The sequence below is a fragment of the Thunnus maccoyii genome, chromosome 11, assembly GCF_910596095.1.
Source record: "Thunnus maccoyii chromosome 11, fThuMac1.1, whole genome shotgun sequence".
Lineage (NCBI taxonomy): Eukaryota > Metazoa > Chordata > Actinopteri > Scombriformes > Scombridae > Thunnus > Thunnus maccoyii.
In genome coordinates, this window is record NC_056543.1 from 12,725,296 (window position 1) to 12,742,381 (window position 17,086).

At 37.3% G+C, this 17,086-nt stretch overlaps 1 protein-coding gene across 1 annotated transcript in view; it reads left to right on the forward strand.

Annotated features, from left to right (window-relative positions):
* The first annotated feature begins 819 nt into the window (after positions 1 to 819).
* The window catches only part of LOC121907654 (general transcription factor IIF subunit 2-like), a 54,670-nt gene continuing 38,403 nt past the window's right edge, over positions 820 to 17,086 (forward strand). The window contains exons 1-4 of the mRNA XM_042427338.1: positions 820 to 959; positions 1,233 to 1,306; positions 1,427 to 1,445; positions 2,077 to 2,212. Coding sequence (XP_042283272.1) covers positions 894 to 959; positions 1,233 to 1,306; positions 1,427 to 1,445; positions 2,077 to 2,212 — 295 coding nt within the window. The 5' untranslated portion in view covers positions 820 to 893. The remainder of the gene's footprint in view (positions 960 to 1,232; positions 1,307 to 1,426; positions 1,446 to 2,076; positions 2,213 to 17,086) is intronic.

Below are 17,086 nucleotides of genomic sequence, written 5' to 3' on the forward strand. Positions count from 1 at the left end.
CTAATGATGTCATATATAATAATATATCATCCAGAGGGACCAAATCATTACTTTTACTGCAATACTTTAAGTACATTCTGCTGTTAATACTTTTACTTAAGTAGGATTTTTCATGCAGAACTTTTACTTGTAATGGAGTATTTTTACATTGCTGTATTTGTACTTTTATTTAAGTAAAGGATCTGAATACTTCTTCTGTTGCAACATCACATTAATCCGTAGCTCTTTTTGATCCAAATTATAATGCAGATATTTTGTCAGTGGTCAGCAGCAGTTACCAAATGATTAATTTGCAGATCATGGCCGGATGTAGCTGCAAGGGAGCCTCAGGATAAAAGCTCAGCTGGTCCCTCATTAACTTCCCATTCCTCCCTCTGTCTTTGTATAGGGTTCAACATTTCTCTGCTGGAGTAATACGTGTTCTCTGGTTTGCTCTGCGGTTACTCCAGTAAACACAGACTAATTTAAATATATGCACTATATATTGTGCTTTACTCATTATATTACATCAAAATTAACACTTAAATACTACATACATAAATAAATAAAATATAAAGAAGGAGGAGAGGAAGATGAAGAAGAAGAAGAAGAAGAAGAAGAAGAAGAAGCTTGTCTGGCCCAGACAAAAAGATAAAATAAGATAATAAGATATAAAATAATATAAAGATATAAAATAAACTGCAGACAGAAAAGTTTCTATTGAACATACAGATATTTTTATAGCTCTCCAAATATTTTTTATTGTTTGTGTCATGTATCAGTTTTATTTTGAAAGATATAACAGGAAGTTTTAATTGGTAATTGCTTAATTGAAAACTCCTGACTGAACTGAGGTGTGGAAACCTTCCAGTCTTGTTCACCTGGTTCAATCTGTCTGTACAACTTTCTACAACATGTCAGATAAAATGGAGGTTAATCTATCTGGAGTCAAACAAAGTAAAGGCGTGTGGCTTGTAAAGGTTTGTTCACCTGGAGATGATCAAATTAATCAATAACTTTCAGGATGCTAAACCAGTATTGATTCACATTTTGTCTTGTTTATCAGTCAACACTATTAGCTGTCAGTTTAAATTAAGCAGCTTAATCATTGTCTAAATCAAAAATTGTATCAAAATGATTCGTTAAAGTTAGAAGCTGACTTGATCCTCTTTGTTGAGTTTAATGTGTATTTGTCTGTCCTTATGTTACTGGTTATCTCAATAAAACACCTGAATTGCCAAATCTCTCACCAGGTTCCCAAGTATTTGGCTCAGCAATGGGACAAAGCAACAGAAAAGGGAGAAGTGGGAAAGATCACCATTGGAAAGTACATATCTCATTCTGGAAATGTCCTTTGATACATGTTTTATATGCTTCCATTTGATAATCAGTATCGGTGATGCACACTTTTTTTAATCTTTTATTTGTCTTCTCATCCACCTGACAGGAAGCACAGCAAAACAGAGGTGAGACAGCTTTAAGAGCTACAACAATTAGTCGATCGCTAACTATTTTGATAATCGATTAATAGTTGTGAGTCATTTTTACATGAAAAATGAAACTGAAATTGAAATTCTCTGGTTCCAGCCTCTTAAATGTGAATATTTTCAGGGTTTTTTTAGTCCTCTGTGACAGTAATTTGAATATATTTGGTTTGCAATCTGTTGGTCAGGACAAAACAAAACATTTTGGGTTGCTTGTTGGGCTTTTGTAAACAGTGATCGACATTTTTCACCATTTTCTGACACTTTACAGCCCAAACATCTTGATATAATGCGCATATATTGATCTTTTAAGCCCCTTCCATTGATTTGTTTCTTTGTAAACATTTTTCTTGAATTCAGCTGGTAGTTTTGATAGTTTTCACTCATTCATACTGCATGTATTGAGTATTTTTAGTCACATAACAGAGGTCATATTTATTGGTTTGCAATATTTTTCTGTGTTTTTTTTCTTTGTTGTATGCCATCACTGTCTGCTGCTGCACTGTTCCTTCGCAGGGATCAATAATGTTCATCTTCTCATATTTGACCTTATCTGATGAACCAGAGTAGACTGTTAAATGACCATTCACCTCGATTCGGCTGTGTTTCTCAGGTACGTTTCAGCCTGAACGAGGAGCTGGCTGCTGTGGGGGAGAAGGATGCCTCGCTGCAGGTGCCCAGAGATCATCCCTTCACTATGCACACAGTGGGCGGACAGACCATGGCTGTCTTCAGCCAGAGCGACAAAGGTCAGTGTCCAACTCAGTGCTCATCACTGCGTCTTTTGTGCTGGGTGCTGTCATCTGAAACGCATGTTGATGGGTGGCTAGAGGGTTCAAACTGAAATAGATCTGACAGTGAATGTGATTCCTGTGACTATCCACAGGGCAGAGTGTTGTTTTGTGAGCTTAAGATCTGAAACTCTTTACTGCAGAGTGCAGATCACTTAGTCTGAAAGTGCGGTGAAGAGGTTAAACAAAAAATAAGGCTTCACAAAAAATCAGTTTTAAAGATGAGTAAGAAAACTGTTTGCATTGATTCAGAATGTGGATGTTGCAGTTTCCAAGACAAAATCAAAAAGTTTGAATCTATTTTAAGTTTTAAAGCGATTTATTTGCTGGTTGCAGATTCTCATTTTAAGATTAAGACAGAATTTAGAGTTTGGATAACAGTCTTTGCACTATTTTAAATATTAAAGGGGATGTATCCTGCACATTTCCAGGTCTATATTTTTTATTCTTGTGCTCTACTGGAATATCTTTGCATGATTTACAGTTCAAAAGACTCCTTACTTATCTTATACTGGCTCTTTATACAGCTCCTCAGTTCAGCCTCTGTCTGAAACAGGCCGTTTTAGCTCCTGTCTCTTTAAGGCCCACCTCCCGATGAGCCCACCCTGTTCTGATTGGTCAGCTTTAAGAAGCTGCCCCTCAGCAGACTTTGGAGGCTATGTAAACAAACAGTAGTAGGATTTCAACAACCTTAGCAACAAAGGTTACGGAACAGACGGCCGTTGGTGGGTATGCACGAACAATCTGATGGCATCACGATGAGGAAATAGAGGTAACATTGAAAACAGCGTTCAGAGCATGTTGAAACCCTGGATTTTGACTTGAAGGCAGCATTTTTACATATGTTCACCTCAAGTTCTGGACCATGTTTAGCACAGGCATCTAACATCATAACAGTATATAACTGAAAATCACACACACAAATAAAAAACATGACATGTCTCCTTTTTAAGTATAAGCTGTGCCTTAGAAAATTGAGTCTTATGTTATTTTTTCTGATTTGGTTGTTAAATCAAGCTCAAACCAGCAAAAAGATTTCTCAAAGTCTTGTTTAGAATTTTCTGGTGCCTGCAGATAAAATGTACTGATTAAACTTTATCAAGAGACAAATCTTGGAGCTGCTGTGATGACAATAAAAAGAGAGAATAATAAAAAACCTCTTTTACACTCACAGGGAATTTACTCGGGCTGGTGGTACATTACATCACAGATTTAACTTGCCTTTGTTCTTTTTAGTTTCTTAGGTTTTCTTGCTTTGTGAAAGCCAGTGTTGATGAATTCTGCATTGATTGCATTGTAATATTCATGAGAATACTCAAGAGGGGCTTTTGATTTATGGAGGACGCTGGCTGCCAGACATGATGTGTCATACTGCTTTCCGAGCCAGAGGGATTTGCAGAGATTTGCATCAAACACGGAGCATAAAAATAGCTGTAACTGTATCGTTTGGTGTCTGTGTGAAAGTGACCAGAGAATTACTGGAGATTAGGATGTTAATTTTAATGGGATAGTTCTGTTTGACCGCTTTCATGTATCAAAACAATAAAAGTAAAAAGAGTTGAAACAATTAATTGATTAATCCCCAATGATTTTGATAATTGGTTGATCGTTTTGAGTCATTAATTAAGAACAAAAATTTCCAATTTCTCTGATTCCAGCTTCTCAAATGTTAATATTTCTGGTTTATTTGGTCCTCTATGACAGTAATCTGAATGTCTTTGGGTTGTTGTTGTTCTGGGAAACAGTATTTGACATTTTCACCATTTTCTGACATTTTATAGAACAAACAATTAATTGAGAAAATAATCATCACATTCTCTCAGCTTGTACACAAGAAAGATCTACTACATAAGGAGGAGACTGGAACAGTATTTGTCTTTCATTGTAAATGAGATGGTAGAGTCATAGGTTAGAACTTGCTTTAGGGGTTACAGGTTGGAGTGACATTGGGTCAAGACGACGCCTTGAGGTCACGCTCTAATTCTTAATCTCTCCTCAAGGCGTCAGTTGTCTGTGATGTTTTGGTGAAAGCAGAAGCCTCTCTGATAAAGGGTATATCAGCACTGCCATGGTAGGCCAAGGCCAAAGAGGACCCTTCTAGACAACAAAGATAGGTGGAATCTGTGGCCAAATAGAAACTAGTGAACCGATTAGACTGATTTTCCATATCGTAGGCCAATCTGCTCGGGTTAAATTCTAACACTCAGACTGTCAGAGGGCAGAACGGGAAGAGACAGCATCTGAGTTACACCAACTTGGATGTTCGCTGTTTACAGTTCTCTTTGATCAAGTAACTTCAATAAACATTCTCAGCATTAAGACATTAAAGGCTCGTGTGTGCTTCTCTCCACTGAAGTGTTGACCATCGCTCAGAAATATCCACAACACTGATGAAGAGGGACCGAAGCCAGAATAGTTCCTAAAGGTAAAAATGGATGAAACGTAACTGAAAGACATCATTAGCACAAAAATAGGGACTAAGTAGACCTTTCCAACATGTTTTCAATTAAAAAAAACTATGAGCGATGTTATTACTCAACTCAATTATACCATAACTGCTTTTGTGTTGTTAGTCAATGGTGCATTTGGATCGCAGTGACTGTAGATTTCTTTTCTTTCACTTGAATATTTTGTTTAAGTATCGATTTGGCTCCTGTGTTTGACATTAAATGGGTGCTGGAGCCGAGCCGTAATGCCTACTGATGCCAAATGATTTAGATGCCTTTCCCCAGTGCACTCGTGTGTTGGAAGTCATTTCCATGTTTTGAATTAATATTGATTGGAGACATTTTGTTGTCAAAAGAAGTCAGATCTTGTACTTCAGTTCAGAGCTGCAACGACTAGTCGATCAACAGAAAATTAATCGGCAGCTATTTTGATAATCTAATAATTGTTTTAATCATTTTTCAACAAAAAATGCCAAATATTTGCTGGTTGCAGATTCTCAGATGTGAGGATTTGAAAGTTCAGTGTGTCTACATGATAGAAAACTAATTATCTTTGGATTTTGGACTGTTGAGCAGACAAAACAAGACATTTGAAGGTGTTACCTTGGGCTCTAATTTATTGACAAAACGATTAATCTATTTATCAAGAAAATAATCTGCAGATTAATCGATAATTAGTTGCAGCTCTACTTCAGTACTTGACGCAGCCGGGGTGTTGAAGGGGGTCATAAAGTGAAGCACGTAGCCCAGTGTGTGAGTAGGCTTCAGTTCAGTAGTGAATCCCTGATATATATTAAAAAAAACTTGGTGTGTGATTTTTTTTTTCCTACTCCTACACACACACACACTTCTTTCGAGGTGAACATCTGTACGAGACCAAGTCATGAATCCACAAGTTCATTGATTTAAATGATAGGAAACAACCGAGACAAACAGGAAAGCATCTAAATAATTTCCTCATTAAGCAGCTGAGCAGACAGTAAAACAAAGTGCAGGCGAACCGAGGAGCACATGAATTAGATTATTTCCGTTAGTGGAGGACGCAGCAAGAGAAACATAATGACACACTCAGTAGTAGAGAAAATACACTTGAACAGTGAACTGTATTTTCACTAAAGTTGATTGCAGTACTTCTTTTAACTAACTCTAAACTGATTTTATTATGGATGTAGTGTAAATTAAAAGAAAGAAATACAAATACTTTCAGCCCAGAGAAACTAGTTAAAGCTCCCGTAGGCTCCTGTACGACCTTGTGCATTTTTAATCAATACATTTATCCCCCGGCATTTTGAATCAGAGAATATTATGCAGTCCTCTTAAAAGTTTTGATGAAACCTTGAATCACTGTGTAGGAAAGAGAATTTGAGTAATGACATGTTTGTGTGTGTGTGTGTGTGTGTGTGTGTGTGTAATAGTTTTAACACAGTGTACTTCAGATGAATAGAAAGAGCTGAATTTGGTGCAAATCAGATTCTCTAGTTTGTCATTGTGTTGAAATTTCTACTAGTAGTACTAAACTACAAACTCACACTATGAAATCCTGGAATTTCTTTTCCATTATTTCCAGTAAGTTTTAGATCAAAGGTACTGTGAACATATTTTGCAGCACTGGTACATGTGCAAAAACCTTTTCTAGCCATCACATGCCTGGAAATTGAATCAGGACAGTCTAAATGGGTTTTGAACGAACTAGTTGCTAACTTTGTCTAAAATGCCAAAAAAATAAATAAATGCATAAATAAATAAAACATTGTAAGTATTTCCCAGACTGGTGCTCAATACATGCAGGGCAGAAGTCAGAAAGCAGAGCAAAACAACACAAACTGATGTGTGCGGTTAAGAGCTTTGTTTTTTTGTGCTATAATCTGAACTAGAGTGACACTTTCAGTGGCATCACATCATATGATTGTATCGCGCTAACTAATAGTGAGTTTTTATTGTTTTAGAGGCTCAATATTCACTGTCCTTCAGCTCTGTGTTTGCTCGCTACCAACTCTTGAGGGAAATATCTGGTTCTTTAGCTGCTAAATGCTCCACTAGCTAGTCGCTAACTGTGTCTGTTTGCCGTGGTGCTGAGCAGGTCGTGTACAGCGAGTTTTTAGAGCTTTTTCTCTGAAAACAGCTGCTATGAGAGCAGTGAGAGAGAAGCGAAACAGTAAAGTTGCAGCCAGACAGCTAAACGATGAGCTGAAACTCGCTATAAAGCCGAGGTGAGTGGCAGAGTCGGGTGATGATTCTCTGTAGATTCATCACTACGAGTGACGCCTCTCACATCACACATTGTCATTTGATACATTGTTGTTATAAAAAAATATCCATTATATAAAGTTACAACTTTATACTTTAAGATTGACAAAATCCTTGTATTGAAAAAGCCGCCATTTTTCAGGAAGTCCATAAATGGTCCCCACACTTTTCACACTTTTCAAAGTCCTTGGATTTTCCCTTTTAATGCAAAAGTTAATTTTTTAAGGCTTGACAATCCTTCCAGCCGTTGGCTAAAAGATGACTTTGATGGATTTTTCCAGCACAGGGACATAACAAAACTGTATTGTATTTTTCTTCTCACAGCTTAAGTAACATATAGTAGCAAATATACCAAGTAAATATAATTTGGGCACAAAGAAAGATTGTAATTAACAATACTGCATGAAAAACAAAATATAACTTTCTTGTAAAAATCTTTGATGACAACGAATATTTTATTTGATGTAATATGTAACAGTGGATCTCTGTGCACTCTGAAAGACATTTTGATTATTTTGCATACTTGCTATCTTTACATACGAATGAAAATATGTATTGATCAATGGGAAAAAAAATGAAATTAACATTGTGAGGTCAACCAACCAAATCCAGTGTGAACACCCTATTTGGGGATGCAGGATGGTTGTTGAATATTGATGATGTTCAGACGACATTTGTGAACATTTCCATACTACTGAAATAGTCTACAAAAAGAGCGACAATGAGAAAGTGTTAGTGAGTGAATGAGAGAGCAAGAGAGAGAGAAACTGAACCAAAGTTAAAATTTAACTCTATCTAATACGTATTTTATGTGGAGGTTTCGCAGAAATCTCTGTGGAACTAGATTTGTAGAGTTTTTCTTTGTCGTGTCCATATTATAACCTTAAAAGATAAACCTCATATAAAATTTAGTATAAAACACATCATACATGTGTCTCCTGTATGAAAGGAGTATTACTGACCAGGATTATATTTAGTCCATTGTTTCTCTGTTGATACAGTAAATAACTACAGCCCACTTAAAAGGAAATTTGAATTTCTCATCAGAGACATCTCTTGCATTGTTAGTCAACTGTGCCTCTAAACTCTAACTAAAAAAAGTGAAATAAAGCTTTTTCTTTCTTCATCAGGATGCATCCTACAGCCACGAGGTTTATTCTATCACCGCCCTCATGCACTTTACATGCACCCACTCATTGCATGTGCATTATTACCTCCTACATGTGATGATGGATTTTTCCATTTCTCCTTTGCAAGATTTTTTTTTTTTCTCTCTTGCTTTAATCTTTTTTTTTCTACATTTCAAAATCTTCTGTAATCATTTTCCCAGCAAAAAATATGTTTATAAATTGTTAAAAATACTTTTCTTATTTAAGTAAAAGCATAGGCTTTAAGTGTCAAAGGGGATCCGCATAACATATTTGTGTTTGTGAATGTGGAAACATGGCATTCAGGAGGCGTAACAACCTCTTGGTTTGTTCTTAAAGGTGCCCAGATGACTGGCTTGACTGTGAAAGTGCACTGGAAACACAAAGTGGGATAAATGTCCTCGGAGATGTGGTGGTGTGTGGTCTCTGTTTACCTGACCGGACGCTTAGCTCCACCTCCACTCGCCCACAAGAAGGTGTACTGTATGACACCGGTCTCCCACTCACTTTCCACACACACACAGCAGCTTTCCAGCTTCACTGTACCTGCACACTTGCACTGATTTGATCTGCACTTGCGCTCTCGTTCTCACCTTTTTTTTTTTTTTTTTTTGACACACACACACACACACACACACACACACACACACACACACACACACACGCCTTACACCTACTCATATTTTACTGATTCTTGACAGCTTGGACAAAGTGGGTGTACTTTTTGAAAAGAAAAAAAAAATCGATTTACATATGAGAAATCTAGTCAAATATGTATTCAGCTATCAGCATCCACATTTTGTTACCTTATGTCCATAAAATATATGTTTTATGTCATCACTTTATGTCTAAATAACGCTGCAACTAATTTTTTCAAGATATATTTTGGGCATTTTTTTGCCTTTAATGGACAAGTTTTATTAAATTTATACTGTCCTGAGTTGAGATTTGGAGGTCTGGTACTTTCTTAGGTGCGCTGATGGACGCTGTTACAGAATTGGTGAGAGGAGTACCATAGTGTTGCTCTTCCTGATGTTTCTCCTTACCTGAATCAAGGGTCTAAGAATAGAGGATGTTGTGTGCTGTACTGGTTCTAAAGCCCCTTGAGGTAAATTTGAGATATTGGACTATAAAAATATCCTTGACTTGACTTGAATAATTCTAGTCTCTTAAGTCTCATAAAGTTCCTCTGCTCATATTTTCTAATTAGCATTTAAAGTTTTATGTAAGTAATATTCAGTTTCTTGGCAACTTTTGGATGAATATCTGTGAAAAAAAATTGGGTACAGACATTCATGGTTCCCAGAGACTAAATACTGACTTTTAATCTAGTGCCACTGATGTTATTTTCAGACTAATTCTAAAACTATGTGACCAAATGTAATTTGAGATTAATGCAAAAATATGCAAAAACACTAATGTTAGCCTGCCTCTTACGGTTCCTTAGGTTAAATGTTCCCTGGTTTGTTTCAGTACAACACATTCCTAATAACACTAGTTTTGTGTTTGTCACATAAAAATATCAAAAGATAAAAAACTGAATGGCAATGACATACAGTACAGTTCAGACATTGTTGACCAAATGAAATGAGCTCCGTCTATGTCCCTTTTGATAGGAAATATTTAATCCAGCCTGCCTTGCAGTGTCTAATCCCTATAATCCAAACGTTTTAGACTGTGTATACCTCATTCCACCACCCCTGTAATACACGTATTCAATAAGCCAACGATAGCGAGAGGTTGCTAATGGTCACCGTCAGTGATTGAAACACACACAAATGGTGTCTGACATGGCTTTTGTACTGTACGGCTGCTAGCTAAATGTTCCTTCATTATTTCCCCTCTCGTTGTTCTGCTTTGTTCTGGCAAGGACCAGGTATTGATTAAGAGGTTGCTAAGCAACAGGCTTAGTTGCCACAGAAGCGTGCAGAAGAGAAGAGACAGCCAGATGTAATGTATTGCTCTGTTACTGTAGGCAATGACTTTTCTTCAGCTGCCTCTATGGGAGCTTTTCATTCAAACTTTGAGTCCTTGAATTCTGTTACATCTCTGAAAACCACAGCACAGCATGTCTGTATCCTTATTATCAGGATGAACTGTTGTAACTTTGAATAACCACTTTTGTGCTTTTTGAATCCCACTTTCATTTGAAATGCAAACGGGAGTGTAGATATTTTTTTTTTTGTGATCCTGTATCTTTGTTGCTGCATTGCATTCTGATCACTGTACTATATAACTGTACTACACTACTACAGTTCGGTATATCTGTATCAATGCTTTCTCTGCAGTGGATATGTTTTTGTACCAACGCTGAATTTTGGTTCATGACTTTATAGAAAGATGTTTCATACTGAAGCGTTGTGCACAATCATTAATGTATGTAAAAACTGCATTAATGTTTTAGCATGGACTTTTCTAAGAAGTTTTTTAAAGCCAACCACAGTTTTATTTGAGACCAAATTTAGAGTACAACAACTAGCCAATTAATCGATTAGTTGATTGGCAGAGAGGTAATTGGAGACTATTTTGATAATCGATTAATCAGTTTAGTCATTTTTTTGCTAGTTTGAGCTTCTCAAATGTGATGATTTAATGCTTTTCTTTGTCAAACATAACAGTAAATTGTAAATCTTGGTTAAGGACTGTTGATCAGACAAAACAAGACATCTGAAGATATCACCTTTGACTCTGGAAAATATAATGGCTACATTTTCACTATTTTCAATCATTCTGTAGACCAAATGAATAATTGAGAAAAAATTGACAGATTAATCAATAATGAAAACAATCATTAGTTGCAGCCCTACTGCAAGTAGGGTGCCTTGTTTTCGTCTCCAATCGCAATGATGAAGGGTTTCCATTGTTGAATTAGTACTAAATGCTTTTGCAAAATACTCGTAGCCCAAAACCTTAGGAGTCCTAAATTAAGGCCCGACACACCCTTTATTTTAAAGTTCCTCGTAACTCAGCCAGTTAGGAGCTTCTCTTACACTGAATACAGCCCCTGATTTGCTCCTCTGATTGGCATCTTCTCCATGACAGCAGAGGCTCATTGGACGTATTCAGATCTGTCCGCAATGCCAAACTGATGGAAACAAAGAGGTAATAATTAAAACTGATGGCCGTAACATATACAGTAGTGTTGCTACATTATCTGAAAGAATCCTGCGTTTCTGTGTTGAGGAACCTTTGAGAATGTCAGTAGAAGAAAACTTCAAACAGGAGAAAAATACTCCCACTTCCAACTTTGAAACTCTGCTGTATCATTTAAGACGTGTCCCCATCCGTCTGCCTCTGACAGCTTTGACAGCCTAATTAAATCATGAGCTTATCATTTGGTCCCACTGAAAAATATTCTCCAACCAGGAAAAAGCCATTCACAAAACAACATCAGACCTTTTTGAACTGTTCACAAAGTTGGAGATGTAGGGAGTGATGCAGGGGTCTGGAACCAGAATAAATATAAAAAGTAGTTGATTACTAATGTTAGGTCAAGTCAGGTCATTTATTGTAGCCCAATATCACAAAATATGCCTCAAAGGGCTGTACGCATAATAAAAACAGTAATGAGAAACATTAGCAGAAAGTATGAAATCGTATAGAAGTGAGATAAACTATATATAGAGCATTATAAACAGAATATTTGAAATATTAAAAAGTAAAAAGACAAAGTATGTACATGAGACTCTTGAACATTCTTATCTGGATACAGATGACAACACGTATATATACAAAAATATGTAACATACAGTACATATACATAACTATGCACACACAGACTGCATATAAGTTGGATACCTGTAGTTTAGTATTTAGGTCAGACTAAGTGAGGTTGAAGGCTGGTGAGAAAAGATGTTTTTGAGTTTATGAGTTAATCAGTCCACTGAGATAGCCTCTCGAATTTTGGTAGGAAGAAGAGAGGCTTGGTAAGAGAAGACCCCACCACCTACTGATGTTTTATTTATTTCTGGAGTAGTCAGGGGACCGGCATTTTGAGATCATAGAGCTTTAGCAGATATATGAGGAGTGACTGGAGATGATAAGTAGGATGGTGCAAGTCCATGTAATATTTTATAAGTTAAAAGTCAGATCTAGCACATACAGGGAGCCGATGTAATGAAATAAAAACAGGAGTAACACGATCAAAATTTCTTGTTTTGGTTAATATCCTGGTAGCAGTATTTTGTACAAGTTGTACTTTGCTAATAGTTGATTTAGGTAAGCCAGAGAAAAGTGTATTACAATAGTCAAGCCTTGATGAAACAAATGCATGAATAAGTGTTTCAGCATCAGCCGTGGAAAGAATGGGATAAATCTTGGCAATATTTCATAAGTGAAAATATGCAGTCTTTGTACTATTGTTTATGTTCTCAAAGGAGAGATTAGGATCAAATAGGAAACAGAGGTTTCTACTATAAGGGCTTTGTGCAAGTGTGGAACCAGCTATGTTCAGAGTGAGTTCACAGAATTTATTTCTAAGCTGCTTTTGATCAAGAATTAGCATTTCAGTTTTCTCAGCCTTTAGAAGAAGGACGTGTGTGTGTGTGATTTCTGACATGCATTCTTCCAGTTTCACCAGTTGATGATAGATGTTAGGCTTAATGGAGACGTAAAGCTGAGTATCATCTACATAGGAATGGGAACCAAGTTTGAAATTATTGATAAGTACCAAGGGGCAACAAGAATAGGACCAAGCACAGATCCCTGTGGCACACCATAACTGACCTTCCTGTGGTCTGATGAACAGTTGTTGTGAAAAACAAGGTGAGATCTGTCAGATAAGTATGATCTAAACCAGGAGAGAGCAGTTTCATTGCAACCAATATAATTTTGTTGGTGATCTAATAGAATGTGGCGATCAATCATCAATCAAAAGCTGCATTGAGGAATTTTCCAAAGCCAGATTGTTGAAGCACATACAGGTTAGTATGAATGTTTGTGTGTTTTTTTTATGTGTGTGTGTAGTTTTTATGAAAGGGATAAATTCCTGGGACCAGATGCATCATACATGAACTGTGTGTACGCACAAAGCCAGAAATACAGTATGCAAATGTGTCCTTTTCATCAGATTTATAAAGCCGTGCAGACGCATGGTTCTGTTTCATAAGTGGATGTAGACTCGCCCACCAGTCTTTACACCTGTCAGTGAAACAAAGGAGAAAGAAGTTACGCATTCTCACCGATTATGTTGCATCAGAGAGGGTGTCCAACAATGCCACAGCAGCTGTCATTGTGTGCAACCATTACGCACGGCTGTGTGGCTATTTATAGCATCACATGTAGCTGTAAACCATCATCAAACTATCTCAATCATCATTGTCAAACGTCAGAAATGTAATCAATGACTCATTTGTAGCACTCATTTTGAAAACCGACTTTACCAGGTACAAAATAATAAAACAGAAATAAAACTAATACTCCTACACCATAGTATCTCTGCATCGTTTGGTAACCTGACAGTACAGTCAAAGGCCCAGTTTACCCAGTTTACAGACAAACATGAAAGTCATGGGAGTCTGCCAACATCCCAGTCCTTTTTTTAGACAATCCATAATGAGACAGGCCCAAAAAATAATCATCTCAGGTACAACTTGTGTCCTCCACCCTATCAGCTCCTGCTCAGGTGCTACAGGGTCCCCCTCAGCAGGCACCACTGTTTTAAACATTCCTTAGTCCCCCTTGTCGATTAAAGCCCTTTAACAAACCTAGACTGAAATATGCGTATACCTCAGCTGTCTTTCTCGCTGTGATCACCGTTACATATCATACTATGTGTGCACTTTTTCTAATGTAGATGGGCTATTGATTTATACATGTATCTGTTGTTTTATTGTTGCTGCTGTGATTTTATACTGCAGACACTGTGATGTCCAAGGCAAATTTCCCACTCTGGGACACTAAAGTCTATCGTATCGTATCGTATCATATTGTATCATCACCTATCCTATGTTAAATTAAAAGAATGATACAACCTGCCATGTAGACTGCATAAACACATACACAATCACTCCAATCAACCAGAACAATTAATTTTATACTTCATTTAGATTATGTTACACTTCACTCCATCTCCACCTCTTCATATCACCTGCAGCCCACTGATCTAAAGTATGTGAGAGTTGGGAGCATTCTCACTGCATGTTGTAGTTTTATAAACACCAGTTTATGTGTGGGGAAATGGGGTATGCATGATTTTTGTGCATACACATCGGTCATACGTCTGGCCCCTACTGTGTGATTATTTGAAATCCCTGCTGGGTAGAAGAATCACTGGAACTGTGCAGCTTGTTGGATCCTGGTCAGACTGTCGTAGGTGTTTTATTGAAGCGGTGTGGCTGGCTTAGCTTTGTATGTTCATTCCTAAAGTGTGGCTCATGAATTGCTGAGGGTTTAAAGAGGAAAATCTCTTGACTGGATACCTCTTGAAAAGCATGACTTTGCAGTCAGACGACACTAACAACGCGTGCTTTCAGGATTATGTTGGACTTCATTCACAAGGATTCAGCAGGCCCACAGTATGAATTCTTGGCATTCATCTCCAGCTTTCAGCAGTTCCTCCTGCTACACTGGAAGTTGTACACTAATAGTTGTATAGCTGGGCTGTTTCCATGGCTGACTTCAAGCAGTAGTCTTGGTATTTTGTTAGGAGAGGTCGTGTACAACGTTGTCTATGAGGAGACTACAGAGTTTCTGCTGTTGGAAAGCTAAAATCTCTCGGGAATACTCACTGTCAGAGCTGGTTGTAGCTGTCAGTTCTCCCCTGTTACACTGCTCACCAGAAAAAAAACACCACCATTCTCGAAATATGAGCATTACAGGTATTGTTGAAATGAATTTCTAGCTACTGTGATATTTGTTCTGCAGCTTTTATTTATCCATAGAAATTCACTTGAGCTCCCCGCTATTTTTCCAGCAATCCTCCTCGTCTCATTTAAACAGTTTCACACTTTCAAACTGGCAGCTGCTCATTGAGGTGTAAAAATAGATTATAGCTTATTATCTGTGTTGTGAAACACCAATTATGTAGGGATGAAAATCTTGTCCTCAACAGATTTAATTAATTTGTGTTTGCTTACAAGTTCAGAAGGAATAGAGGCAGCATGGATTCATCTCATCCACTTCATCATAAGCTCAGTTGCCAGTTTATTTGTTACACCAAAAGCTCCCACCTTGATGAAGGTTGTAATTTAGTTTTTGTTGAAACTGTTTTAAAGAGGTGGTGCTTCAACTTCATAGTAATTTTGGAGGCTGCAGTTGTACCCGTGTGTGATGCTGTTGTGTTATTTGTGTTGTACTGAGAGGTATTTCTAAAGTTTTGTCACGTCAAATAAATTTTTCCCAAAGATGGTTTCTGTGATTTTAGATAGTTCTTCTCACGCTGATGGATATTCAAATGCTAATTTTTCTGATAAGATTGTTTTTAATTAGTTATTTGATGGTATAAAAAGGGGGTGTGACGTCATGATTGACAGCTGTGATTGACAGCTGCCCTCAGGAGACACCCGGAGGACGAGCTGAGTGACCGCAGCAGCTTCTGATGGAAGACACTGATGTACGTTTTCATCTGTGATTCACTACCAGCTGTAGCTGCTGGTTTACAGCAGCGGGACAGCTGTCAGTCAAATTGAGGGGGCATGTCACGCGGGCCATCATCCCCCCCCACTCTGTTGCAAATGATGTCACAAAAGCAAGATGGCAGATGTCATCCATCTTTATATACAGTCTATGATTGTAACCACGATGACAAAGCCTAATTACTTCCCTAACCTTAACAAAGTACCTAATTATACCAAACCATGATGTTTCCCTAAACCTAACCATACCTTAACCACAGCATTGACACATCATGAAACATAATTATTATTTCAACAGTGATTTGTAACAGTTTTGGAAGGCAAACAGATGATGTCGTCCTGCTGATTACTGCCAATAGAGGGCGTCAGATCAGAAAATGCTTGTTTGTGCCATTTGTTTGGAGGATTTGTTGGTAGATATGAGTTTATTGTGCAATGACATAGAAATATATTACATTTATTTGCTAGATACGTTGATCATATTAACTGTATATTACCAATAGTAATTGTGTCGTATAACATAGTCATTAGATTTGTAATATTGCCAGATATTTTATAGTTTTACAAATCAGAAGATTATATCATGGTGAAGCTTAAATTCCCCTCAACTTATAAATGTGTTTTGCTTCTTGTTACTCCAGTTTGCTGTTTGAGCTTCGCTGTGCAGAATGATGTATGAGCAGAGTTTGTTTTCACATTCTGCTGAAAGTAGAAAGTTTCTCTTTGCTCAGCTTAAATCTGAGTCTAAGACGTGTATCTAGGAGCATGATTTATGACATCACAACTAGTTTGAAGCCAATCGTGGTCCAGTATTAAACTAAAATGTGGAAATGTGACATCTCCAGTGCACCATCACTGAGAATGGACTTTACAACGAAGTAGGAGACATCTTGTTCAACTTTTGCAATGAAATATATTTGCATATTCATAAATTCTGGATTTTTCAGTGAGGGAGAAGGATTAGATGGATTAAAAACCATATCAGACACATATAGTTGTTCAGTATTTTTATGTTTTACGTCATGTCTGGGGGGGATCTTTAAGGATTACAACCTTAAAGCCCAGTAAATCTAGAGTCTTCTACTATCTGTTACTGTAAAGCATCTTGCTCAAGGACCCTTTGATAAAGCAGAATTACTGAAATATATGAAATATGGTTTCTGTGCCCAGAGAGCAGGATTGTCTTTTTAATGAGGGCAGGCAGCTTCTATTCTTTGTTCATAAATCCATTCTTCAGTAAAGGAAAAGTACCAATTATTTACCGGATCAAACAAGTCTAAACTTGTGGATTACTGATTGGTGCACGAATGCAGCTCTCACTTTTTTGCTCTCTATTCTCACAGTCGTGTGAAGGAGGGGGCTGAGCTCACTGTGATTGAAGGCCAGCTATTCCTCTCAGAGACAAACCGTGATTGT